Source organism: Pogoniulus pusillus, chromosome 1 (genome assembly GCF_015220805.1).
Source record: "Pogoniulus pusillus isolate bPogPus1 chromosome 1, bPogPus1.pri, whole genome shotgun sequence".
NCBI classification, from domain to species: Eukaryota; Metazoa; Chordata; class Aves; order Piciformes; family Lybiidae; genus Pogoniulus; species Pogoniulus pusillus.
In genome coordinates, this window is record NC_087264.1 from 25,509,754 (window position 1) to 25,533,477 (window position 23,724).

Here is a 23,724-nt window from a genome sequence, read left to right on the forward strand (position 1 = left end):
TTCCATTTATCCGTGGCTGGGATCAGCCTCGTGATGGTACATGGGTGCACATGAACTCAGACTGCTCGTGAAGGAGAGCATGCAAAGCCATTATGTGGAATCTGGAAGTTGTCAGAGTCCAGCACTTGCTGCAACCGGGGGCATACCCTGTGTCTGTGACGAGATGGGTGAGTAGAGATGGAGGCTGGGAAGTAGAGTGTGCCAGCACAGCACCAGAGGCTGGACTACCTTCCAGGAGAGGCACTGCTAGGTGCCCTATCCATATTCTGTGAGGAGCACATTGGCATCTAAATTTCTCACACAGAAGGTGGGTATAGGTGAGTGAGAGCCCGTCGGTGTCGGAGAGCTAGAAAGTCTGTTAAACACTCAGATCTTTACATCTTCTTTCTGGAAGTCAACATTAGATTTTACAGTGATAACAATAAATGCTTTACAAAACCCCAAATTTGCTTTTCAACACCGAAAAGTAATGTGAAAAGCCTGCTATTTTGCTATCAGCGAAAATCAATGCCGACCTTCAAAGGAGCAAGCAGTAGCCTTGTTGTTTAAGCGATGATCTAAGGCCAGCCAAGCTTTCGAGAGAGGTGCAAGCTTTTGTTGGATGCGGTAATGTAGCTGGGCTGTAGACAAGCGTTTGGACCCGCAGATCTCCAGGGCAGGAGGTCAGACGTGACCATCCTCTTGGGCAGCCACGGAATGTCGTTTCCTCCGTTACACCCTGCGCTCTCGCTTACGCTATTGCTTCTCCACATAGCCCTGCCCCGCCAGCAGCCTGCCCCGGGAGGGGAGCGGCGCGGGACGCTTTCCCCCGCCGCCGCCGCGGTGAACGGCAGGTGCTCAGTCCCACGACACCCGCTTCCCGCGCCTTTTCCTCCGGGGAAGGCAGCGAGGAGCCCAACCTCGCTGTCTCCCCCCGCCCCTCACCAGGTCGCCGCTCTCTTTCCTCCCACCTGCTTCGCCGAGGCCGACCTGCTGCCGGCGGTGACAGGGGCTCCGAGTCCCGCCGTCCCCTTCCCCTGCCCCGCTCCACCCGCCCCCGAGCCCTCCTCCCGTCCCTGATTCGGCGCAGGGGCCCCGGGTGCCCGAGCCCTCCCCCACCCCCCCAGCCCCGGCCCCCGCGGCTCCCGAGCTGTCAGTGCGCAGGCAGCGCCGCGGCCCCGCGCATAAACCCGCGCCGACAACCGCCACCGGCGTCCGCCGCCGCCACCCGCGGAGCCGCCGCTGCCACCCGCCGACGACCGCGGAGTCGCCGCCAATCGCGGAGCCGCCGCCAATCGCGGAGCCGCCGCCGCGGGGCGGCAGCAGGTACTGTTGCAGGGGAGCCGGTGCTGGTGGGGCCGGGCCGGGGATTCAGAGCGCATCTCCTCAGCAGGACAGCGATGGGAACGGGGCTGAGTGCGGGCCTGCCCCCGGCTGGCCTGCGCGGCGCAGTAGTGCCCGGGCGGCGGCGGAACGATGTCAGGGTTCTCAAGGCGGCGGACGCGGTCCCTTTGCGGGGTCCGAGCCCGCGGCCCTCCCTACTCCCGGGATACGGAACAATAACGGGAGCCAGAGCTACCCTGCCTCACCGCGTTCATTGCCAGTATTAAACGGGGAGAGTTCCTGTGGCTTCGAGGGGCTGTGAAATATTGGCCTCGCTTAGTGAGGAGCCGAGGGTACAGAAGCTCCCGCGGGCCGGTCATCGGGAAGGGCATCCTGGAAGATCCCTACAGGAGCAGAGTCTCAGCTGAGAAATAGCTTTAATCCTTCGTGGATCGCTACTTGAGTTTCCTAGGGGAACTCAGTGCTAAGGGTTTTCCCAAGAGGAGCATATGCAACTGATTCTGTAAGACACAATCTTCTGTCAGATAATGTAGCTTAATCCATCTCCGTATACTTGGCAATCCCACAGCCATTTTTTCAACCCACTCCTTAAAAGCTCTCAAGGAAGTGGGTCAGCATCTCCCGAGGACGTTCCTGTTAAGCACTTGGTGCATTTCTGTGCTGCCAGCTATTGTGACCCTTTCACTTACGCACATACAGAATGAACCAGTTTTCAGTTATTCGTTCTGATGTTCTTGCAGCCTTATGTAGTTTCTCTTCTCTAGGGACATGATGTGTAACAAGACTTCAAAACACTTTGTCAGTGAGGCTGCAGTCCTATCTAGGCATATGGCAGCTGTTCACTTGTCTAGCCATTCATAAGGGTTAATTTATGACAGTAAAAGGTACATCTAGGAAGGATGAGGGTTCTCAGGAGGGCAGCATTACCCTCTACATTTCTTCTGTTCTCCTCCAAAAAGCTATAATTTGCAGTATTGAATGATCAATGGACTAGGCTTTACAAATAAGTTTCATATTTTCTGTCTTGAAGAAATGACACCTTCAAAGTGTATTTGATTTCCCTACAGAGAACATGCCATCTTTGGCTTGACATTGATTTAAATCTGACCATTTGTCAGTGTGGCAGATGTTTGCTGTTTGTGAATGAAGAAGCAGATGTAGAAATTAAATACATCAGAAACATCAATTTGGTGGCAAAACCTGGAATTATTGATGTGATCATCTCTTTCTTGTGCTGTGTTCTCCAGAGAGTGCTGGTTGATAACTGAGAACCCTTCACATTTTCCAGATGCAGGAGGCTGGGTTGGACCTACAATGGCAGCAGCTGTGCTTATGGAAATATAGGGTAACTATACCATGACCTGTAGTCATGTAGGAATAGAATGGCTCCTGTATTCTCCAATTTTTTAACAGACATGTTTCCTAGCAAAGACTGTCTGCTGGTCACTGGTCCTTGGAATATTCACTCTTGTATCAAACACTAATCTAGATGAACAAAGAAATACCATATGTCTAAGCAAGACAGTGTGAACTTTCTATGTGCTCCTATTAGTATAGGAAGACCAAATGAAAAGGGACTATTATGGAAGATGAACATGCAGGGAACCTCTGAGAGATTGCTGTCATTCTGCCAACGTTTTCACATTCCACAGGCAGAGAGCGCTGAACTGGACTAATCTGATAGTGATGGGAAGTGTCCAAGGTGGAGAGCACCTCTGGAATGCAATATTCTCATCTGAGAAAGGTCTTCCTCCCAAGAGATACTCACCTCTACATTGACTCCAAGGAATGAAAATAGAACAAATAATAGGACTTTAAATTGATAAAGTCTTAAACATGCTGAAGTTTCAGGCTTTGTTACTAGCATCTGAGGTCAGATGTTAGGATTTGGTAGCTTTTACTCCTGAACTCTTCCATTCTCCCATCATTTTGAATGCCCATAGTATGAAGTGTACATTGCACTCCGAGGTGTACAGTTAAGGAAAATGATGTTCTGACTAGTCTTGGGTGGCAAGGATCTTCATCCTGTCCTGTGAGACACATTAAGACCTGGCAATTTGACAGTTCATCATGCAATATTTGAAAGACTGGCTCAGTTTTTTCCTCAGCAGAGATTAAAAGTTTCAGGTCTTACTTCTTGATTGACACACAGAATCTTAGTATAAATCCCATTGCCCAGCAGATCCAATGTGAAGTACAGTCAGGACTTTGTTTTTCATTCCAGCTTCACTTAACCTTTTCCTTTGCTCCTGTTGTAGGAAAGGAAATTTGTCAGATGCTCAGATGAGGTAAGCCATAACAGATGACTGCAGTGCTGTCAGCTCTCTTGTCAATCCATTTTCTGCTTCTGAGTGCTTTCTTGTCCCTGTAAAGCCTCTCTAGTTGCATACTTCCTCCAGACAGGTTAGGGGGGAAAAAAAGAGTTTGTTTCTGTTGCATATAATCAAAGATCTGAGGTTTCCAGCAGAAGTGATACAACCAGTATCAAGACATGATCCCAGAGCAAACAGTAAGTGGCTACTCCAGAGGCTGGTAACTGATCGCTAGGGCTCCACTGGGAAATAAAAGCAAATTCACAGAGTCCTGTTTCTTCCTCATCTCTTGCACACTGCCAGGAGACCCCTCTATATTGGGTCAAGTAGTCTGAGGATTCTGTGGTAGTGATTACTGCAACAAGAGCTGGATGAGAGATTCAAGCCACCATTATCAGGAGGAATACTAGCTCATCCTTATTCCTCTGTACACAAAGGCTTACTGTCTGTTATGTGCCTGCTTGTGACTACCACAGTGGGCATTTGGGCTCAGAAGGAAGGCATCTGCAGTCCATTGGTCAAGGGCAGATGCAAAGGAGATGTTTAGTCCATGGAAATCATTTCAGCTGCCTTGGTGTAGCCCTTCCAGTGTGTGCTGCTGCTGTGACTACAGCAGTCATGACATGTCTAATATATCCCTAAGCCTATGAAGAGAACTGGTCACATCTTCCCTCATGCATTGTTTCAGTATTCTGGCGGGTTCTAACAGAACTGGCTTTTGTGCATTTCGCATATTAAAAGATATTTATGGCATCAGAGTGAGTGATTGAATATAAAAAGTTGAGATTCTTGACCATGGTTGCACATGTTTTGGTTTGGTTTGGTGAGACACGGGATACAACAGGTGAAGGAAGCTATAAGATGTGTAAACATGATTTTCTGAACAGGAAGATCTTTAAGTAATATCAGAAGATTCAGAGCTCATAATCTGTGTGCCTTTAGTCCTTCAGAGAGGCCACAAGCTGCTTAAAACTGATGCAATAGCTGTGTCAGTGTGTCCTGGGTCTGCTGTTCCCTCTTTTCTTAGGTGGCCTTAGTGGGTGTACCCTGTAGTGGGTATATCACATTTTCCAGGGGCATAAAACTGTGAGACTTGAAATCTGCTGGAGGAAAATACTAGAATTCAAAGTTATTCCAGAAAATGGGAAGAACTGCTAGCAAAGAAATTGGTTGAGATTTGTTAGGGGTAAATGTAAGGTAGAATATAAGGATCATTCCTGCCACAGTAAGGAAGGAATGATCAACTGCATAAGCAGAAGAGAGAAGGAAGTCACTGGTCTGCAACTCTGCAGAAAAGAATCTGAGTGCTATGATAGATCACAAGCTGAACATGAGTCAATGTCATGCTGCTGAAAATGAAGGCAAACATCTTGCTAGGATGTATAAAAGACATACAGTCTGGAAGGTACACAAAGCAATCCTGCTGCTCTCTTCAGCACTGCTAAAGCCTCAGGTAAGAGCCTTGTGTAAAGGTTTGGTTATTACCGAGGTAGACAGATGCCATTTGGTCAGAGTCCAGCTAAGGGCAGTCAGAATTATCACAGCTCAAAAAAAAAAAAAAAAAAACCATGGCCTGCAAGGAGATTGAAATAACTGAAATTATTTAGCCCAAAGGCCAGGGGAATATTACAATCTGCAGATAAGAAACAGAGGGAATGATCTTTTCTTTGGACTTATTGTGGATGGAGCTGAAAGCAAGAAGTAGCAGGAAGAAAGATTACTTTATACTTAAAGAATAATTTTATTGGACCTGGGATAATAAAAACTGTTGAATATTTGTCCTGGGGAAGTGGTAAAGACTCCATAATTTTAAGAACAAGTTAGACAATAATCCACAAAGAATGAAATTAGGCTAATGAACCTATCATGAGAAAACTTGGATTGTTTGGAACCTGAATTTCTCTTCTAGACCACTCTGATCCATTTATGAAGGCAACATTCTCATTTCATGTATATGAAATAAAAGCTATCTCTGATGTTTGTCTGATATCCAAGGGTAGCAGAGCACCAAGAAAATAATGCAAGTCTTTCTGAAAACAACTTGAAGGAAAGGAAGATCTTACTAGAAGATGGCTAAAAGGGGTTTGTCTTTTTGGAGAAGGCATAGAGAACATGACTTTGTGATTTCCCTGGAGTAGATGCTTGACTGAGTCTATGAATACTGAAAACAGTGATATGGAAGAAGAAAAACAAATGAGCAGTAGCAGTTAGCAAAATGATCCAGACTGAAAATAGACACTCTTCCAGTATTTTACTCCTTGAATGGAAGACTGTATTCCAAAAATGCTTTTTAGAGATAAATAAAATGATGGGTTTCAGAATAGGAATAAAATAAAGGATAGTTCTGCAATTGATGTTTTTAGGCATTTCTCCAGTGAGTTGGAGATCTAGGTCCTGTAGTGTTCATGGATTAACATAGATTGTCTAACATAAATGGAACAGAAGTCCTTAGTGGGTAGTGAAAAAACGATGGATCTTTGTAAGAAGACAGGTAGAAATGAAGCAATGATCCTCTCTTCTGGACGCTGCAGATCCTGAACAGAACACATTCTGAGTCCAACCAAAGAATTTTTTAATCCTGTAAAGGAGAAGGACTTTTCTCTCTCCCCAAGCTTTAGATCTTTCCTTTTGAACAAAAAGAAAGGCTCTTAGAGAAGAGCCTCCACTCTGGGAGGAGTGGAAAAGTTTTTTATGCCAACCAGGCAACAGGGGATTTTTTTTTCTATCAAGGGAGGTGTTCCCTGGGAGCAGCTGCTGGAAAGAATCTGTGCTGAATGAACAAGACAAGGAGAAAGTGAAGATTAGGCTGCGCTTTTTTAGAAGGCTGTTTTCATGGAGCTGTTGCTCAGTATACTGTAACATACTAGGATTATACTCTGATGACATTTAAACAGTCTTACACTGGAATTATCCATAAACTGGTGGAAATACTCATGTTTTGAGTTCCTCTAGAACCTGTGAGCACAAACTGTGACACTGCATAAAGCTCTGATTGTTTCTCCTCCGCTCCCATCTCCCATTGGTGCTTGAAATGCTTTGGGAAACACAATACAATTATTTGCTTAGAAAGCTGGTCACTGCGTGCCCCAGGTATTTCAGAGTAAATTCACATCCCTTCCACCCAAGGACTGACCAATGCTTCACACAGCTTTTAGTGTTTGCCCAAGTTTATTTCATCACTCCTATCCTTCCCTTTGCTTGCATTACTTCTCACAGGAGTTTATGAAACTGTCTGTATTTGGGAAACGGAAAGGGTGTCCAGGTGAAGGGTTACAGTGACCTGATGCTAAAGAAGGTTCAGCTTTGGAGTAAGGTGGTTCTGGAAGGGCAACAAACACATAGATTGGGTAAATATACTCTGCACTCAATGAAAAACTGCCCCAGTCACTAGTGGTGTTCCCCAGAGTGCATTGCTGGGGCCTGCCCTCTTTAATATCTTTACCAATCATCCGAATGAGGAGATTGAGTGCACCTTCAGTAAGGCTGCAGATGACACCAAGCTCTGTGTGTGCGTTGATCTGCTTGAATGCAGGGAAGCTTTACAGTGGATCTGGACAGGTTAGACTGTTGGGGCAAGGCTAATTGCAGGAAGTTCAACAAGGCCAAGTGCCAGGTTGTCCACCTGGGTCACAGCATCCCCATAGTAAGCTACAAATCTGGGGATGTGTGTCTGGAAAGCTGCAATTTGGAGAGGGACCTGGGGGTATTGGTTGATAATTGACTGAACATGAGTGAGCAGTGTGCCAGGTGGCCAAGAAAGCCAATGGCATCCTGGCTTGGATTAGAAACAGGGTGGCCAGCAAGGACAGGGAGGTGATCAGCCCCTGTGCTCAGCACTGGTGAGGCCACACCTTGAGTACTGTGTTCAGTTCTGGGCCCCACACTATAGGAAGGACACTGAGTTGCTGGAGCATGTCCAGAGAAGGGCAGTGAGGCTCATGAAGAGCCTGGAGAACATGACCTACAAGGAGTGTTCTGAGGGAACTGGGGTTGTTCAGTCTGAAGAAGAGGAGGCTGAGGGGAGATCTCATAGATCTCTGCAACTAACCTGAAGGGAGGTGGGAGCGAGAATGGGACAGCCTCTTCTTGATGACAAGAGACAGAACTAGAGGAAATGGTTTCAAGCTGTGCCAGTGGAGGTTCAGACTGGGTGCTAGGAAATATTTCTTCACTGGAAGGTTTCTTAAACACTGGAATGGACTCCCCAGGACAGTAGTGGGGTTACCATCCCTGGGGGGTTTTAAGCCGAGTATAGACCTGACACTTATTGACATGGTTTAGTGTTGACCCTTCAGTGCTGGGTGGAAGGTTGGAATGGGTGATCTTTGAGGTCTCGTCCAACCAGATAGAATCTGTGATTCTGTGATTCTGTGAAGGGATATCTTAAAAATCTCCTTTTTAGTAGGAAGAGGCAGCAGGTGGGAGAGGCATTTCTATAGGAGGAAATCTGAGACAAGGCTGAACAGAAAACAAGGGAACGTGCTGGAGTGGGTTCTACAGATGGTAATCTCCTGTTGGGAGCTGCTGATAATTGTCCTGAAAAGGAAAGTTCCTAGAAATAGCTGGAAGGAAAGTAGGGGTCAGAAAGAATTTGAGTAGAGGGAGTACTGGCTTGAAATGTGAACTGAATGCATACATTTGGTTTCAGGGTGTGTGGGTGACATGTATCAGTGTGGTTGTGAGGAAATTGTGCAAGCTCCTGGAAATGGCCCTTCTGTCAGCATGAGCTGCACATTTAATGCAAGGCAGCCATAGCCAATCCTGCTTTCAATACAGGCACTGCATCCCAGTCTTCATAACAGCCATGTCTTTCATCTTAATTCCTTTTTTTCCCCCCTTTTGTGTTATGTCCAGTTAGGGTCTAAAAGTTATGTAAAACCTGACAGTGGGTTCCTGCAGTCATTATTTCAGTAATTTAGGAAAATTCTTTTCCTATAAGCACAAATCAGAGGCAGCAGCTTCAAGCTGTCAAAGGCAATTTTGCTTAGGAGGAAAGTGGCTGGTCACGCAGATGAGCCTGGAATCTGTGAACACTTGACAGGCTCTGAGCACTTTCTCACTGAATGAGGAGCTGATGAGTGAACAGTAGTGTCCAGCAGCGCTTTCTGATGGTAATTCCAAAGCCTTTTACCAGCAGCTTCCCAGTGCAGATGGAGTTTGACAGAAATACTCACACAAGCATTTTTCCTGCCATTAGGCAGGGACCGGCTTTTTTTTTAACGCTGGAAAGAACATAAAGCCAGAGAGCAGATATGGGGAAACTCTGTAAAAAACTATGTGCACTGAGCAGGTTGTTCAGCAAATGCTCCTCTCTGTGCCTCCAGCCAGGGCACTGAACTCTGCCTCGTGGGCAGCAGCACACCTGTGTCAGATGTCACAGAAAAATCCAAGTTCAAAAGCACAGCTGTGAAAACTTAATTTGTCCAAGGTTTAAGGGAGAAAGTGTGTCACTCCCTGTTGAAGAAGATGACAACTAACTAAATCCATCGGCCAAAATATGCTCAGAGTTTGAAAAGTGGAGGCAGAAACTGGGGTTTTCCTGAAGACACCAGCTACCGACACACAGCCTTGATGGTGTCATTTGCACCAGCTATAGCCCTGTCAGGAATAATTGTTAGTGAAATGGCTACAAAATTGAAGGGGCCCAGGCTGCAGCTGTCTATTGGCATTCATGAGAGCCTTTACAAGGGACTTGGAAGGGATGGCCACTAGGAATAAGGAAGTGCACACTGCTGATCATGAAGGGTCAGCCTTAACACACATGCCAATGGCTAACTTTGCTGACTTGCTTTGCTGCTTTTAGCTGTGTATCTGTGGAGCTAAAGAATGCTGTTGAGGTGAGTATTTGATAAACTTGATTCATGAAAACTAACTAAGAGAGCACTGTGTGTGTTGTAGAGGTTCATTGTTAATCAAGAACTTCTATGCCACCACGGGGAAAATCTGGGTCTCAAGAGACTGGCTGATGACAAAAGTGGGGGTGGTCACATGCAATAATTACTGGTTAAGTGACTGCTTCTTGATCTGACTGCCAATTCATGGGTGTGGTTGCAATGGACTTGTCATGTTCAACAGCTAGAGAACAGGACCAGAAAAAAGACTTATTAATACAGTTGACTTGCTAGGATGCCATCCAGAGGGACCTGGACAGGCTGGAGAGGTGGGCCCAGGCCAACCTCATGACATCCAACAAGGCCAAGCGTAAGGAAGGTCCTGCACCTGGGTTGGCACAATCCCAGCACAACTCCAGGCTGTGTGGCGAATGCTGAGAGCAGCCCTGAGGAAAAGGACCTGGGAGTCTGGGTTGATGAAAAGCTCAACATGAGCTGGCAGTGTGAGTGCAACCCAGACAGCAACCGTGTCCTGGACTGCATCAAGAAAAGCATGGCTAGCAGGGCAAGGGAGGGGATTCTCCCCCTTTTTTCTGCTCACCTCAGACCCCACCTGGAGTACTGTGTGCAGTTCTGGAGCCCCCAACACAATAAGGACATGGAACTGTTGGAGTGAGTCCAGAAGAGGCCACCAAGATGCTCAGAGGGCTGGAGCAGCTCTGCTATGAGGACAGGCTGAGAGAGTTGGGGCTCTTCAGCCTGGAGAAAATAAGGTTTTGAGGAAACTTTATAGTGGCCTTCCAGTATCTGAAGGGGGCCTAAAAGAAAACTGGGGAGGGACTATTTACGAGGTCTTGTAATGACAGGATGAGGAGTAATGGGTTTATCTTGGAAGAGGGGAGATTTAAACTAGACATTAGGAATGGGTTCTTTACAGTGAGAGTGATGAGACACTGGCACAGTTGTGGATGCTCCCTCCTTGGACGTGTTCAAGGCCAAGTTGGATGAGGCCTTGAGCAATGTGCTCTAGTGGGAAGCGTCCCTACCTTTGGCGAGGAGTTGGAACTGGATGATCTTTGAGGTCACTTCCAACATAAACTATTCTATAATTCTAACATATGTGGGCTTTGACTGCTACCTCCTTTCCCCAAGCAGAGTTTGGCAGAACAGATTTTTTGTTCTGGAATAATACTGGGCTCTGCTTTGATGCTGAGCATGTGATGCTTGATTCTTCTCATTTCTCCAGCTCCAGGCTGGTGTCCTGACCCAGCAGGAGCAAGAGCAGAAAGGAAGATGCCAGAGCAGAGATACACAGATCTTAATGCTTCTACTCTATAGAGTGAATTTCCAAATTGAGATGTTGCAGCATGTTGGCAGTGAAGAGCAACTCTGCAGTGCAGTTCACAGTGTTCTCTGAGTATCTTCACAGTAATGAAACAGCAGGGCGTGAGAAGAAATGAAGGTGTTTTTTTGCTGAGTGTGATGGCAGATGTAAAAAGACAGCATGCTTTCCTACCTTACCTGTCAAGACAAGAATAAAAACTTGGAAGGAAAGCAGCATTCTTGTGGGCAAATGCCCCAGGACAGGGTTTTTTTCAAATGGATTTGCACAGCCTACTCTCAGAAAATACCAGAGTGATGTTTTCTCTAAGTGTGTTATTCTTCAATAGATAAAAATAACGAAGCAATTATGTTTCCATTAATGAAACTAGTGTTACAGGTGATCTATCAACCAAAATCTCATCCTCTCTGAAGCTGTCTGTTAATAAGAGGTGATAAAAAGGGGGATCAGAGTTTCTCACCCTGTGAATGTCTTTGGTTGCATTGCTGAATCAGCTCTTAGCAGTCACTAAGCTCAGACACACCTAGGAAACAGAAATGCATTTTGTTGCCATGACATGCTGTCCCAGCTGGCACTCAGCTGTCCATTACTTCCCTTAGAGGATGGCTGCTGGACTCGACAGGCTCATCCTTACTGGTGATTTGATAATCAACCAGCAAGAACAAGCATATTCCCTCTAGCTTTTGCCCGGGTGGGTAGGTTTTAAAGCAAAGACTGGAGGGCAGCATTCCAATGAGTGGGGGAATAGGTTGGAAGCAACAACGGCAGGCACAGAGCTCCAGGAAGAGTGAGAATTCTGTGCCCACTCAAGTGAGGGGGAGGAGCAGGTGTGGCTATGCAGCTAGAAAAGAGAATAGGCAATAAAAATCTCAAACTTGTTCCTTTTTGTGATTGGGCTCATACACAACAGTTAAATTGAACAGTTAAATTAAATTAACAGCAGTTAAATTAAAACCATATTCTGGCTGATACTAAGTGCAGGAGCACAGAAAGGAAATTGAGGACAGAGAGTACAATGAACAAACCTTGAGGGTGTACCATAGGTTCCAGTATGTCTTTATGATATTTCCACAGTCTCATGTGCAGCAATCTTCAGCAGAAAGATGTAATATGAAAGTTGTGAGTCCTGTAATATATAGACAGACAAAATTACTTTTCTATTCAGTGCACTTGCATGTGTGTCAACTTCTACAGGCTCCTGTTAGTTCCTGGACAAACAAACCTACTTTTAACAGTTATTTTCATTCCAATAAGGATATGAGAGGAGAGATGTCCTTGACAGTCTGCTGAGTAATTTGGCATGCAAATAGAAGTGGCAGTATGAAAGAGGAAGGAAAGCCAGTGCAGCCTGTGTCTAGTTGGAACACTTACTCTCATCCTAGTGAAATTTCCTTTAATGTCTGTAAGTACTTCTTACAACTAAGGATTGAAAGAAAATTGACAAATAGGGGATCATGGTTTTTCAGTGGAAGGAACTGGGGTAGAAAAACCGAGCCATGGTGTTTAACAATGAAACAGAATACAGGTCTGAGCTGGTTGCAGAACATTAATTGTAGTTCCTGTCTGGTGTCACAACTCAGTTTACCCAATTCATTATAATGCAGAGATGTTTTTTAAAACATCAGTGTTTTCTATGGAATACTTTCTGCATTAGTGCCATACAGTTCTGGCATTCAAAGGGTGGCTTGTTGTTTCAAAAAAATATCCTGTATGCTTCAATTTTGTACCTCCCTGGATTGTTCCAGAGTTCAAAAAAACCCACATTTATCAAGAGCAGAGAAAGGCCAAAACCCTGAGTGAATCTCTGATTTTCTCACACAGTCATCTTCATACAGATTTTGCTTTTGAAGATCTGCTGTAATTAATTTCTTTTCTATGCTGGAAGAAGTGATTCATTTGCATCATTATCTGATGCTCTTAATCTGGATCGGATGAGTGGAACAGACAGTATGTAGTATCTGGGGAAAAAAAATCTTGCTAACTCTAGTCCAAGAGGGCTGTTCATTACACAGGCTTCCACTGATTCAAATAATTGAAACATCTGCAGCTGTCCTTAAATATTACAGTGAGAGCTAGGAAGAACAGCACTTTACTCTTGCAGTTTACAGGATTTTAAGAACCTTTACAAGCAGTTAATTCAACTTCACTGCTTCACTTTAGTTTCGTATCTCATTCTTCAGTGATCTTTTGGGTAAAACTCCCACTGAAATGAAAGGACTCCTGCCTGAGGTAAAACTAGGGAATCTAGCTCATTAATATTTTGGAATGAAAAGAAAACCCTTGTGAGTTTTGCAAGAAGATATGGCCTACAAGTCTAGCAATGGGGTGACCTTTCTTTTACTGGAAGTATTTTTGTAAATTGTTTGATTCTGTTCCAGGACACAAAACTCACTCCAACAAGCACAAAGCTATTAGAGTTTGTTAAAGTCTATCTCTTTCTTCTCATAAAAGATTTGTAACTCCTGTTCCCCTTCTTTCCAGGTCGTTAATTTAATGTCAGAGCCTTTGAGAACCTTTTAGCTCCATCGTGTGTTTTGTGCCTCCTATTCCAAAATTAGTTTCTTGCCTTCTTCCCTGGAGGGCTGCTGTCTCTGTTGGTACTGCTTAGTGCAAAGGCAGCAGCATGCCTTGGTGGATCTGCTTAGCTTCACCACTTACTTCTGTGGTGTCATCACGATAAGGAGTAGGAGGGGACAAAGGGCCCTGATCCCTCTGTAGATATGGTAAGAATAACACAGCTGTTGCATGTGATACGTGGCCCATTCTGAAGTCCCACCCTGTACCTCTATCCCACATCTTCCACCTCACTGTATTTTTGCAGGTTAAGCCATTGCATGAACTCCAGGCTAATATCACAGTGTCTGGTGGACAACCTGGTACTCTCTCCTCCCTGCTAGAAGAACATTATCCCAGTAACAGACATGGACACCAGAAGCGTTTGCTGGATGGGCAACAGAGAATTAAGGAATCTTTATCTTTCAGATTAGTAAATATGAATGCTAATACTCAAGTCCAAGAGCTGTCATGAGTTGCCTGTTTATGGCAGCCCTGTAGCTAGTTGAGTCTTCCTAATGATTGGCAAACTATTCTTAGACTGGTTTAGTGCGAGAAGCAGTTATTAGATACTTTCTAAATTCTTTTTAAAAGACAGAGAACCTAAATAGTCCTGAAAGTGGTGAGTGGGAGCTGTCAAGGAAGCAACTTGCTAAGGAAACGCAGCATAACTAACTGCCTTATTTAAATGACCTGCCAGTAAGTTATTGAGAAGAGATGGTAAATAAGAGACTGCAACAGCAACCATAACTGAGAGTTCCAACCTTTCATAGGTGACTTTATTACAGAGAAATCAGCTTTGGGGCAGAAACAGTGGTAGTGGTCATTTGAAGGAACTTGAAGTCAGATTCTCTATGGAGTTTATTAAAATGTTTTGCCTTTTTGTGTTGTTTTGGCCAGCAGTGACAGGCTTGCTCTCAGATATGCTGATCAAGACCTGCAGCACAGGCAGTGCTTTAGAACCAGGCTGGTTAGTGCAGCTGAAAACACAACTGCCAATCTCTGTCCTGTCATTTTTTGTCTCCAGGGCATGCAGCCATGTCACAGTCATCCTGGTTCTCCATGTGGCCACACTATGGTGATCTTCAGAATAACAGTCAATGAGTATGAATTGGAAACGTCTAACTGTCCTTAAAAGTTTGCCTTTAGGGCTTGGTTTTCTATGCTGAAAGTTGAAATGAGCCTAATATGCTAGGTGTAGCACTCTGCAGAACTCCTACTGCTGAAGCAGAGGCTGAGCTCTCAGTGTGATAGTTTGGGATTTAGTTCGTGATGGATATTAGACCTATTAGTGTTGTTTAAATGGCAGCAATGGTCAAATAGCACACAGACATGGGAAGTGAGAAAGCTTTTGCTCTAAGGAGCTCACAAACTAAATGGCAAAATAAGGGAAAAAACAAAGGCAGTATGCATGGCAATTAGCTATGGTTTAGTAGTACCATTGAAAATGTCCATCAGATCTGCCCTTAGCTTGTTCATTCCATTTAAGAGTCATTGCTGGGGTTAGTAGTGAGTGAAGTTTCAGCTGTGAGAAGTTTTGGAAATCTATTACAGAACCAGGAATCATGGCTTTAGAGGTCTATAGTGTGACCTCCTGCTGAAAGCAGGGACAGCACTGAACACTCACTAGGTTTTGGCGTCACCTGCAACCTCAGACGTCAGTCAACTCTCTCAGCATCCTTCAGTGCAGCCCATGGTGTCCCATGGGTGTGCTCAGGAGAAGCAGGCTAAGCCAGAAAAGACATTTAGAATTCAAGGACATGGAGGAGAACATTGAGTTGTTTGTGGGAGGAGTGATCCAATACAAAATTAAGATGTGGATAGATACTTCTTTTTGTCTTTGCTAATGTGTCACTTTGATGTAACTGAGAATCTAATTTGTTCTCAGGTTCATATTTATTAGAGATGCATTTCAGATTTCAGTTTTATTCTCAAGACTGAAGGAGCAGGGACTGTGGGCCAAGTTGAATTCCTGCTGCTGAGTGATTCTAGGTATCACACCTGGCCAAAACAGGATCCCATTGCCACCTCACAGTCTGTGCAGATTCCATCTGCTTTGCTCCAATTACTAGGCACATATTTACCCCTTCATCCCTTTTAATATGGGGTTTGTCTTCACCCCTTCCTGCAATGAGCTGCATGCTTTGCTCCTGCTCTGCTGGTCTGTGAATTCATTGTTTGCAGGCTGGCAAGGCCCCAGTTCTGAGGTGACAGATGGAGCAGACTGCAAACCAGGCAGTCGCCTCCCAGCCTGAATGATATTTTAATAAGCACAGAGAGGTGACGGAGAGAGAAGCTGCTCACTGGAATGACTGGCAGTTTTGTTTTCAGCCTGAAAGCACTAATAGATGAGCTTTGGCCTCAGCCCAAAGAAAAAACAAATCACAGAAGCTAGAAGCAGAAAATCCCATTAGCTCAAACTTATTCCTCTAAGGGTCAAAAAAAAATCTTTTCTCTTTGGTCTATTATCCAAATAGGGAGCTGTTCTCCTGGGTTTGCTATCTTGGTTCTCTCTTAGGGATTCTGAACTCTGGGAGACTTGCCTTTTATTTATCTTTTGTCTTCACTCTATTTTTCATTTCACTGATTGTCTTGGTTGTCTTCCTTCCTTCCTTAGACCTTCCCCCTTCTTCTAGTTTCTTTACACTCTTCACAGATTCATGGTGAAGTCTGTCTGAATAATGGGGTCCACCAATCTATCTGGCTCTCAGTTTCCAGCTCCCAGCTCCCATGAACCAGCTAGTGCAGTGCTAGGCAATGGCACCTGCATGGGAATCTCCAGAGTATGTGTCTCCTGCTCCCTGCCGTTCGTCGGATCTCAGAAGTATATAATGCAGGGTCTGTGTAGGGCTTTGTTTCGTCCTTGGTCTTGCGAATAAAATCACCACAAAAAGAAGTTCTGGCGAAGCCTCAGCATTCTCTGGGACTTTTCTGCACCGTGAGCAGCAAAGTGCTTTGCAGACAAGCTGTAGGATAGCCAGGCTCTCAGAGAAGATTCTTTTTCTTCCAGTGAGTACAGGGAAAAAAAGGTCTGGCTTGTGCTAGGAAATACCAAAATGGTGCTGGGACCAGAACTGAAGTATAATCTTGTACACTGATCAGAGAATGCACTGGAAACTTCTAGTATTTGGACATAGACCTTCCTGTCAATGTAGCCAGATTTCAGTCTGGGTTTCAGATGGAGTATCAACTGGAAATTAATGGGATTGCTGCTAAAATACGCTTCTTTTTCCTTTCAGATACAATGATGAAGGTTCAGATCATGTTTGTCTTCCTTTGCTGCATGGTTTTCCTTCCTACAGATGGCTTCCCAGCAGACACCAATACTGAATTTCGTTCTGCTTTCTCTGTGGCCAGAACCAGCAGCATGGAAGGAAGCTCTGAGATGGTCATTACCTTTGACAAAGTGTATGTGAACATTGGCAATGACTTTGATCCCAAGACAGGATTATTCCGCTGTCGGATTCCAGGAGCCTACTACTTCTCCTTCACTGTTGGGAAATACCCAAAGAAAAACTTGTCTGTCATGCTGATGAGAAACAAGAATGAGGTGCAAGTGATTGTGTACGATGAACATCACCGCAAGGAGAGGAAGGTAGCTAGCCAGAGTGCCATGCTGCAGCTCGACTATGGTGACACTGTTTGGCTGCGTCTACATGGAGATCCCAAGTATGCTCTTTACAGCAATGTGGGCCCCTATACAACTTTCAATGGCTACCTGATCTATCCAGACACTTCTGCCTTCTTCCATAATGCTCTTAGCCCTCAAGAGCTGGGGCCGCACCATCACACTGCTCAGCAGCTTCCCGGAGAGCAGAACGAAGCTTCACAGCGACACATGTTATCTGATCAGCCAAGGAGGGAGCAAGACCCTCGCTCTGCGTTTTCTGTTGCCCGCTCACAAAGCCTCCTGGGCACAGATGACAAGCAAACCCTGCATGAACCAATCACATTTGACACAGAGTTTGTGAACATTGGAAAAGATTTCAATTCCTCCACTGGCATCTTCACCTGCCGTATACCTGGTGCATACTATTTCTCCTTCACCATTGGCAAAATGCCCTTTAAGACTATGTCAGTGAAGCTTATGAAGAACCACAATGAGGTGCAGGCCATGATCTATGATGACAACCACTCCAAAAGGCGAGAGATGCAGAGCCAGAGTATCATGCTGCCTCTGCAGTATGGGGACACCATCTGGCTCTACAGCCATCAGCATGATGGCTATGGTGCCTACAGCAACCATGGCAAGTACATCACCTTCACAGGCTTTCTGATCTACCCAGAGGCTCAGTCAAAGTGGCTTCCGGGTGCCACCTCACCCCAAGGGTCAAATAATTAAATGCAGACCTGAAAGGAGCGTAAGAGCCAAGGTGCCATGAACTTGGGTACAGCTCCTCTTTGAATATCACCCTCTGAGCATGCTCTCATGTGTCCAGTGTTGTCCCTATGCTACACGCTTGTGCCCTGTTTGCAAGGCCACTGCTGTGTCTGCTGTTAATCCCTAGAATGGTCCTTACTGGTTGTCTGTGCCTGTCCTGTGTTGGTGTTTGATTTCAACGTAAAGCATGAGGTAGTTTCGGGGCAGGGGTGGGGTGCTGTAATGAAGTGGATGCTGAGGATCAGAGAACACTGCAGCAGTGTGACTGCAGATCCCCAGCACCTGGAGAACAAAGGATGTGATTACTTTCCTTGTGTATGTGGGGAGGGAATAAATGTAATGGAAATGAATGTAATAAACCCACAAAAAATGTAGAATTTTCTCAGACTGGAATTTGTGGTTACTTGTGAAACTTGTGTGCTTCTCACTGGCTCAGATTCCAGCTCAGGACAGGAAGTGTGTTAGGAGGAGCTGCACTGTGTGATAGAGTCAATCTGTGTGTCCACACTCTTGTCATTGTTGTGGGTGCACTGTTGGTACTTCTTATGAGGAATGGGGCTTGTCTGCAGCATCCCTGCTTCTGTCACTCTATAGCTGTCCTAGATATCAAACGCTGGAAACATATTTGGGAAAAGGTTGAAGAGTGGAGATTGGAGGTGTGTAAAAAAAGCAGTGGGAGGATAGAAGAACATTAGGTGTAACACTTATTTGCCAGGATTTACACTTCAAATAAAGTGCTCATCTTCATTCCTACAGCCTTTGGGGAAAACCAACCAAACAAACCAACAAATACAAGCACCAGGCCAGCTCCTTCATGAACTATGTAAATCTAGCTTCTGTCACAGCCCTGACCTGACCTCTAAAACCATTCTCTGTGGCACCTTGCTTCCAGGTTTCTTATCTCCGCCTCACCACTTCTCATCTGTTGGACAATGACAGCTTAGAAAAATATGAACTAGGTCAAATGCTTGCAGCTCCCACTTTGAAAGTCACACATGCTTTCCTGTCTGAACATGGAAAATTAGGACTGTATTCATAGAAAGGGCATTATGGATCCCATCATCTAAGCACATGCTATGAATGTTCATATTTAATGTCCCTGTAAGTGGCAGTGGGAAGGCTAGTAGAAACAAAACAAAAATCAACACCTTCCCAACTAGATAATCACATTTATTTAATTCTACAATCCAATATGTAAGAGAGTGAAAGGCTAATGATCTCTTTCTCTCAAATAATCCTAAATCTGATTTTGAGGGTAAAGAGTGTGTGTTTATTACGTTTGACTCATAAAGTGCCATAGCTGTACGAAAGAACTTCATAGAAGAGGTAAAAGCTGCTGAGGAAATAACTAGGTCACAATGCCTAGGAATTTAAATGAGATTTGTGGAAGTATATTCCAAAGTGATAATGGGCACAAAGCAGTGCACATCTGTAAATATGATATGCAAATACTTGAGAACTTCACGGAATACATACATTTTCAAGCTGTCTTTTTAAAGAAGAATGAAGACATGAGGTGGAAATTACTATGGACACATAAAATGTGATGCCACATGAGCAGAAAGCCAAAATAAAATGTGACCTATATCATGAAACACAACGAAATCTGCTTAGCTGGTTACTAGAGAGGAGACAAGAACCTGCATTTGGTAGGAACACAAAGGAAGCTGGGCTGAGTTGTCTAAAATGAAGTCAGCTAGGACACCAGTGTATCAGCCTGGGAAAATCTGCCAGAGCTTCTCCCCAGTTAAGGGTTGGCAATAGAGAACATCTGAGCAGCACTGCCCCCTTCAGCACAGCCTGCCTGAGAAACAGGAATAAAACCAATAAAGGGTCAAGCATATTTTATAGTTTTGCCCTATTTTGTCTAAAAATAAAAGCTTGAGTAACCTTAGAAGGTCACTAGTGCAATGCAGAAGGTGGGACGGGAAGTGATGATGTATTTGTACAGAGTTCTGGATAACGTGGAAAGCATCCCAAATAACCAGGGATGCAGCTGCAGTCAGGTGTGTCCTTCCCTGCAGCAGCTGCCCTTGTTAAGTGTCTCTCTTGGTCCTGGCCACATTAGAACGATAGAAATGTTTCAGGGATGCTAAATGCAAAGGCTTCTCCTTCCAGGGCCAGGAGGCCAGGAGGAGGGTGGTATTTGCAGGGCAGAGCCCCTTGCACAGGTCACGAAAGATTTCATCAACCAACTGAGAGAAAAAACTAATCCAGAGATTTTTATCCAAACCCTGCACAGAGCGAACCTGGTAGGCACAGTAAACACCGGTGAGAAGAAGGCGGTGAAACTCCAGTGCAAGCAAGGGGCTATCTGTCAGGGAGTAGTATCTCAGATGCTGTTCCACCTCTGGCGGCGTTTTGGGAACTTCATCCTCTAGAATGTGCAGGAGCCGCCGCGCCGGGCGCAGGGAGGCCAGCTCCTCATCCCACAGCCGGCTGGTCCCGTTGGCCTGCACATCCAGGCCTCCCCAGAGCATCTGGAAGAGAAGAGCAGCACGTGCACGGGAAGCCTGCCACAAACCTCTGACAGTGACAACCGAGCTGTGAAGCCACATGCAGCACTGCCAGATCTTGGGCTACTCCCTGACCTGCTGCCCACGGCTCACCTAGTCCTGCTCCGTCTGCCTCTGCACCAGCCCCACACTCCTGTTCTGACCGGCCCCACGCCTCAGTTTTCCCATAGGACTGCTCCACTCTCACCTCCCACCCTGCCTCTCCTGCTGCAGTTCCACTTGCAGCAGCTCCCTAGCCAGGCTGCCATGGCTGAGGGGTGTGACATGCCATGGAGGCGGCAGAGCACCTTTCAGGTGCACCCTGCAGTTGGAGGGAGCAGAAACACAATTGAGGCACCACCAAGGTGTTTTCCAGGCACTCCCAAAACTCGGCAGGGATGAGAACAGGCAAAACACGTGAGTTTTTATGTGCAAGCACATGGGAGTGTGGCTGTTCACAGTGCTTTGGCCCACAGGCCCCAACACTGCAGAGACCTCTAACATGATGTCAGCGTCCTCTGGGCCATGATGGTGTGTACGGGTGTTGGCACTGTCCCTTCCGTGAGGATGTTCATCTGGAAAACATCAGGCAGAGTTTGATAGCACAAGACCATAGCCCTTCCTGTTTATTCTTGTCATTTGGTTCTTAATAACATCTTTGGTATTTGTGAGCTGCCACTCACAGCTTGCCAAACATGACAGATGCTGACCACGGGATTTTTGGTAGGCAAAACAAGCTTTTTAAGAGATACAGAAGTGGTTAAGGGATGCAAGTGTCAGTTTTAGATACGGTAGCCCTTAGTCCTGAGCTGAAGTGTGAAGGAGCAAAGGCTGTTGCTCTAACAGGCATCAGGGAAGCCCCTCATGCCGAACATGGATGGGCTTGAATTGAGGGATTTGGTGGGTTGCTGTTTTTTTGCAGCTTCCTCATGAAGGAGAGACTGCACCCCTCCATTCTCTGTGTTGGTCAGCATAGCCATGTAGCCAAGACCCTCCTTCCTTCTTACAGACTCATCCTTCAGGTCAGAAAACATGAAATGGAAAAAGCTTGTGTAAATAATAAGTTCTCTGACACTTCTTTTAAAATTAATTTTAGGTATGAAGGCTTTTTTTTTTTTAATAAAAAAGAGGGAGACTTTCTGTTGAGTGCTCCAGAGGCAAGGTCAGCAGGTGCTTCAGAAAAGTAGGAAAAAGATTTAACACTGTATGTGTGATGACTACTGCCAAGCCCCATCTCTGGCTTTCCATCCTTGATTAAAACTTCTCAGAGTGATGCCTGAGCTGCCTTGAAAACTCTCACTGCCAATCCCCCACACACAGAGGCTGCTGAGGGGTTTCTCCACACAGCTGCAAGCACACTGGTCCAAGCCAGCTGTGCCCCTGGTATGTGCACAGGTATAAAGCTGCTCTTTCCTTTTCCCCCATAGATGTGCCAGCAAGGCTTTCAGCTCAGGTAAAAATGCTGCATGGTCTGAATATGTCTGTGCTGCGCTTCTCTTTGCTAACCCTCCAGCTCTCTACTGAGATATCTGGTCAGCTGCAAAGTCAGTGCATTTGTTGAACAGCTGCCAAACAAGTGCTGTGGTGAGTAACCACCCCATAAATATATGTAGTGTTAGATTTTTGAGTAAAACAAAAGCCAAGCAAAGCATAACAAATAATGTATTGAAAAAACAATGTCAGTATTCTCTGGAGACGGGAAAATTGCCCCTTACTTATTTAGCCATTCAACAGGATGGGGGGTTTCTCCCAAAAAGCAGCTGGAAAATACACAACCATATTGCAGGAGCAGATTTTTTTCAAGAGGGACTCAAGAAAACCCTCCCTCTGCTTCTAAAACCAGCATCACATCTATATCTTCTGAGTAGGTACAACTGCCTCCCACAGCAGACAGCCCCTGCTGGAACTCAAGCTCACTCCCTGCCAGCACAGCAAGCAGGCGCTGTAGACCAGAGCGGAAGCAGCAGAAGTCTGCTGCTGGCAATGCAGGGACTTGTGCCAAGCTCAGCACTAGCAGGTGCGCATCCTACCTGTCAGCCTCTGGGAGCCAGCAAGCATGCAGAGGATCAGCCAGTTGCCGAGCCGTGCCCTGGCCATGGCAGCCCGGCCACCTTGCCTTGAGCCCTGCCTGTGGGATACCAGAGCTGTTTGCTGCCACGTCTGTCCCTGCTGCAGTGTCTGCCCTCGCTGCTTCTGGTCCCAGCAGCCTCTCTTGGACCCAGTCCACTTTTCTGTGTTTCTGTTTGCTGACCCTGAAGGATATTTTCCATCATATTTTGGAAACTTGGAAGACTGCTGTGAAGTTTTTGGCAGAATCATTTAAGCTTCATTTCCAAAAAATGATGTTGTGTTGCAGTTTGTTAGGGGAAGCTATTACTTGCATGAAATTTCACTACACGGGACTGCCTCTGGAGAAGAGAGAACCTCCTAGTCCCCTGTTTTCACACAGCACCTCCATCATACCTCCACATTTCTGCTCAGCTCCTTGGCTTTGTTTCCAGCTTTCCTGAGTTTGAAAATCTGCAAACAATCCTGAAACATCACAAAAAGATAAGGCCAGCAGTCTGCACAGACTCATGGAGGGGCAGCAGCTGCCAAGATACACAAGCAGGCAGAAGAGATGTCACTTGTTCAGTTCTGTATCAAACCTCCCAGAGGGAGAACTTGTTATATGGTTCTAGGAAACATCAGTGTCAGCCAGGCTGGCTCATTGTCCTCTCCTGTGACAAGACTTCTGCATGACAATGAGTATCAGTACATGGGGACATAGCAGTCCCCAGCTTGGGTCTGTCTAGCAGGTGCTTAGAGGAGGAAGATGAGGAGAGGAAGACTGAGGAAAGAAGGGAAGGAAGACATATATAGCTCCCAGGGAAGGTGAAGTTCGAGTTACTGAAGGTGAGGACAATGACCTTACGGGACATTGGAGTGAAGCACTGACTGTAACCTCCACTGTTACACAGGGCACTGTGTCCAACATTTCTTCATGTCACATCAATTGAATTCTCCCTCCGCACAGACATTAAGTCCAAATAGCAGCTTTCCTTCTGTTCCTGCTGCCACCAGTCTTCTGACTCACTGCACTGGGAAACAGCTCTTGTTTATGATACATGGACCATGAGTCTTGGCACGGTGCCTCAAGCAACCTGGGAGGGGGGGAGGGAGAATGTGGGGGGAAATGTGCTGTAAAAAGAACTTTCACAGTAACAGAAATGGTGCCAGAAACTCTTCTCTGTTGTGCAATAGGAATCTGCACGTGAAAAGAGCCACTGCAACAGGAAACAGAACCAGCTGTGGAAGATGGTGAAGGAAGAGCATTTCCAATTCAATCAGCTCAATTGATGGCAGATCCAAAGTGGAACTAAGAGTTGTATTCTGCTCATCTGTGTTCCCTTTTCTTTCCTCTTTCCCATAGAGCTGTAACTTTTGAGGTGAGTGGCAAATTATATTAACTTTAACTGGAGGACACTGCCTGAGTCACATCTCAAAC

The 23,724-nt window shown here is 45.7% G+C and overlaps 2 protein-coding genes across 4 annotated transcripts; one reads left to right on the plus strand and one right to left on the minus strand.

Annotated features, from left to right (window-relative positions):
* The first annotated feature begins 789 nt into the window (after positions 1-789).
* On the plus strand, positions 790-18,119 carry C1QTNF4 (C1q and TNF related 4). Its single transcript, XM_064144727.1, has 2 exons — positions 790-1,305; positions 16,601-18,119. The coding sequence occupies exon 2, from the start codon at positions 16,606-16,608 to the stop codon at positions 17,701-17,703; it is 1,098 nt and encodes a 365-aa protein (XP_064000797.1). The 5' UTR covers positions 790-1,305; positions 16,601-16,605; the 3' UTR covers positions 17,704-18,119.
* On the minus strand, positions 11,757-23,039 carry FAM180B (family with sequence similarity 180 member B). 3 transcript variants are annotated; one of them, XM_064144768.1, is made up of 4 exons: positions 22,268-23,039; positions 20,733-20,812; positions 19,992-20,222; positions 11,757-11,934 (listed from the first exon to the last, which is right to left on the minus strand). In XM_064144768.1, exons 1-4 carry the CDS (start codon positions 22,554-22,556, stop codon positions 11,866-11,868), a joined length of 669 nt encoding a protein of 222 aa, XP_064000838.1. In that variant the 5' UTR covers positions 22,557-23,039; the 3' UTR covers positions 11,757-11,865. The 3 variants fall into 3 exon arrangements, with proteins under 3 accessions (XP_064000838.1, XP_064000848.1, XP_064000831.1); XM_064144778.1 differs by lacking the exon at positions 11,757-11,934 and adding an exon at positions 18,899-19,546; XM_064144761.1 differs by lacking the exon at positions 11,757-11,934 and having other exon boundaries at positions 18,899-20,222.
* Positions 23,040-23,724: the final 685 nt, after the last annotated feature.

Coding starts and splice junctions, on each gene's coding strand:
- C1QTNF4 (XM_064144727.1), top strand. CDS start 16,606: ATGATGAAGGTTCAGATCATGTTTGTCTTCCTTTGCTGCATGGTTTTC.
- FAM180B (XM_064144761.1), bottom strand. CDS start 22,556: ATGATTCTGCCAAAAACTTCACAGCAGTCTTCCAAGTTTCCAAAATAT. Junction 20,813..22,267: donor TGGCTCCCAGAGGCTGACAG/GTAGGATGCGCA, acceptor GATGTTTTCCAG/ATGAACATCCTCACGGAAGG. Junction 20,223..20,732: donor ACGCTGACATCATGTTAGAG/GTCTCTGCAGTG, acceptor CTTCTCTTCCAG/ATGCTCTGGGGAGGCCTGGA.